The following is a 2,547-nucleotide window of genomic DNA, read 5'->3' on the forward strand; positions in this document are numbered from 1 at the left end:
GCAAATTGACCAAATGGCGGAACAACCGGTCACTATGACTTGCACTGACAACTAGGGGGCAGATGCTCAATGCAGGAGCTGCCCCCTGGTGGTCACTGTGCTCCCAAAGGGTAGTGCCACTCAGCCAGAAGCCGGGCTCATGGCTGGCAAGTGCAGCAGCTGTGATGGAAGCCTCTCCCGCCTCCATTGCAGTGGGCAGTAAGGAGTGAGGAGTCCGGACTGTGAAAGACCTGGACCGTGAGAGGGAAGTCTGACTACGGACATTCCCCAAGGGATCCCAGACTGTGAGAGGGTGCAGGCCGGGCTGAAGGACCCCCTCCCCAGTGCATGAATCTTGTGAACCAGGCCTCTAGTAGAAAATAATGATGAACATATAAGTGAAAACTTTGGTCTCAGATTTTTCTCTACAATAAAATTATGTAAATGGCCTTATAGCCAAATATAGTTTGTTCCTAGTGGTAGTATAATTCATGACTGTTCTTTCAGAAAAACAATAAAAAAATTACTTGGAATGATATATATCATAAGAGAATAAATTATGCTAAAGTAATTCATGTGAACCCATGGTATAAATGAATATTTCCAATTCCTTACAGTTCAAAGATTGAATGAATTTGTGTCAGACTTCTGACTCTGAGGTTAGAAACCTGCATTCCTGGACATTTCTTCAGCCTAGTACAGTTGGCCCTTGAAAAGATTACCTGCCAAGGAATCTTTGCAGGGCCCTCTTTATGTCATTGTTCCTCAGACTGTAGATGAAGGGGTTCAGCATGGGTGTGACCACAGTGTACATAACTGAGGCTGTTGCATTGTGGGTAGCAGTGGAGCTGAGGTAAACTCCAAGGCTTGTACCATAAAATAAGGAGACAACTGAGAGATGAGACGCACAGGTAGAAAATGCTTTGTACTTCCCCTGAGCTGATGGGATTTCACATATGGAGGCAATGATCTTAGAGTAAGAGTAAAGGATCCCAGCAAGGGGACCACCACCCAGTAGCACAGTTATAAAATACATCACCATGTTATTAAGAAAGGTGTCGGAACAGGCAATTTGAACCACCTGACGGAGTTCACAGAAAAAGTGGGGAATTTCTAAGTCTGAGCAGAAGCGCAGACCAAACACCATTAAGCTTTCTAGCAAGGAATTCAGGACACTCATGATCCAGGACACCAGAACCAGCAGTCCACAGCGCCGGGGGTTCATGATGACCATGTAGTGCAGGGGGTGGCAGATGGCCACAAACCGGTCATAGGCCATCACGGTCAGGATAAAGTTGTCCAACACAGCAAAGAGTATGAAAAAATATATCTGGGTGATACAGCCTTCATAGGTGATAACTTTGCTTTGTGTCTGGATGTTCCATAGCATCTTTGGGATGGTGGTGGAGGTGAAACAGATGTCTACCAAGGACAGGTTGGAGAGGAAGAAGTACATGGGCGTGTGGAGGTGGGAGTCTGAGCTGATGGCCAGGATGATGAGCAGGTTTCCCAACACAGTGATCAGGTACATGGAGAGGAAAAGCCCAAATATGAGGGGCTGCAGTTCCAGTGCCTGTGAAAATCCCAGGAGAAGAAATTCTGAAATTTGTGTACCATTGCCTGGTTCCATGTGTTGGAGGTGACTATTAAATAAATACATAAATACATAAATAAATAAATAAATAAATAAATAAATAATAGTCACATTAGCAAGCATTAGTAACTGAGAATAAATGACACATTTATTTTTTAGAGTCAGAAAAATAATATAATGTCTATTTTTGTTGTGTGATCTGGCTCCCATTAATATTTCTCTATTGGTATTCCTCATTAGAATTTCCTTTTCTAACATCTACCTGTTTTTCAAAGGTAATGTATACTGCTGTTTTACTGAGGATATCTTTCATGCATTTGAGACATATATATTGACTATAGACTATGTTCTAGGCACTGTTCAGAGTATAGGATGCTGAAAAACAGAAGTCTACAAACTAATGATGGAGCAATAATATCCTATATAATAAAGAGGTAACATGCAAATTGACCATCATTCCAACACAGAAGATGGCCGCCCCCATGTGGTCAAAGATGGCCACCCCATGTGGACACAAGATGGCCAGCAGGGGAGGGTCGTTGTGGGCAATCAGGCTAGCAGGGGAGGGCAGTTGGGAAGGACCAGGCCTGAAAGGGAGGGCAGTGGGGGTGACCAGGCCTGCAATGGTGGGCAGTGGGGGGGGGACCCAGGCCTGCAGGGGATGGCAGTTGGGGGTGACCAGGCATGCAGGGGAGGGCAGTTAGGGGTGACCAGGCCAGCAGGGGAGGGCAGTTGGGGGTGACCAGGCCAGCAGGGGAAGGCAGTTAGGGGCAACCAGGCTGGCAAGGGAGAAAAGTTAAGGATGGGCAGCTGGGGGGCAACTAGGCCTGCAGGGGAGGACAGTTAGGGGAAATTGGGCAGGCAGGGGAGCAGTTAGGCATTGGTCAGGCTGGCAGGGAGTAGTTAGGGGGTGATCAGGCTGGCAGGTAGAAGCAGTTAGGGGCAATCAGGCAGGCAGGCAGGGAGGCGAGTGG

At 46.8% G+C, this 2,547-nt stretch overlaps 1 protein-coding gene across 1 annotated transcript; it reads right to left on the reverse strand.

Moving 5' to 3' along the window:
• Positions 1 to 697: 697 nt before the first annotated feature.
• Positions 698 to 1,510, reverse strand: LOC102427674 (putative olfactory receptor 7A2). Its single transcript, XM_023763959.1, has 2 exons — positions 1,156 to 1,510; positions 698 to 870 (listed from the first exon to the last, which is right to left on the reverse strand). The coding sequence occupies exons 1-2, from the start codon at positions 1,508 to 1,510 to the stop codon at positions 698 to 700; spliced, it is 528 nt and encodes a 175-aa protein (XP_023619727.1).
• Positions 1,511 to 2,547: the final 1,037 nt, after the last annotated feature.

Source organism: Myotis lucifugus, unplaced genomic scaffold (assembly GCF_000147115.1).
Source record: "Myotis lucifugus unplaced genomic scaffold, Myoluc2.0 scaffold_310, whole genome shotgun sequence".
Taxonomy (NCBI): domain Eukaryota; kingdom Metazoa; phylum Chordata; class Mammalia; order Chiroptera; family Vespertilionidae; genus Myotis; species Myotis lucifugus.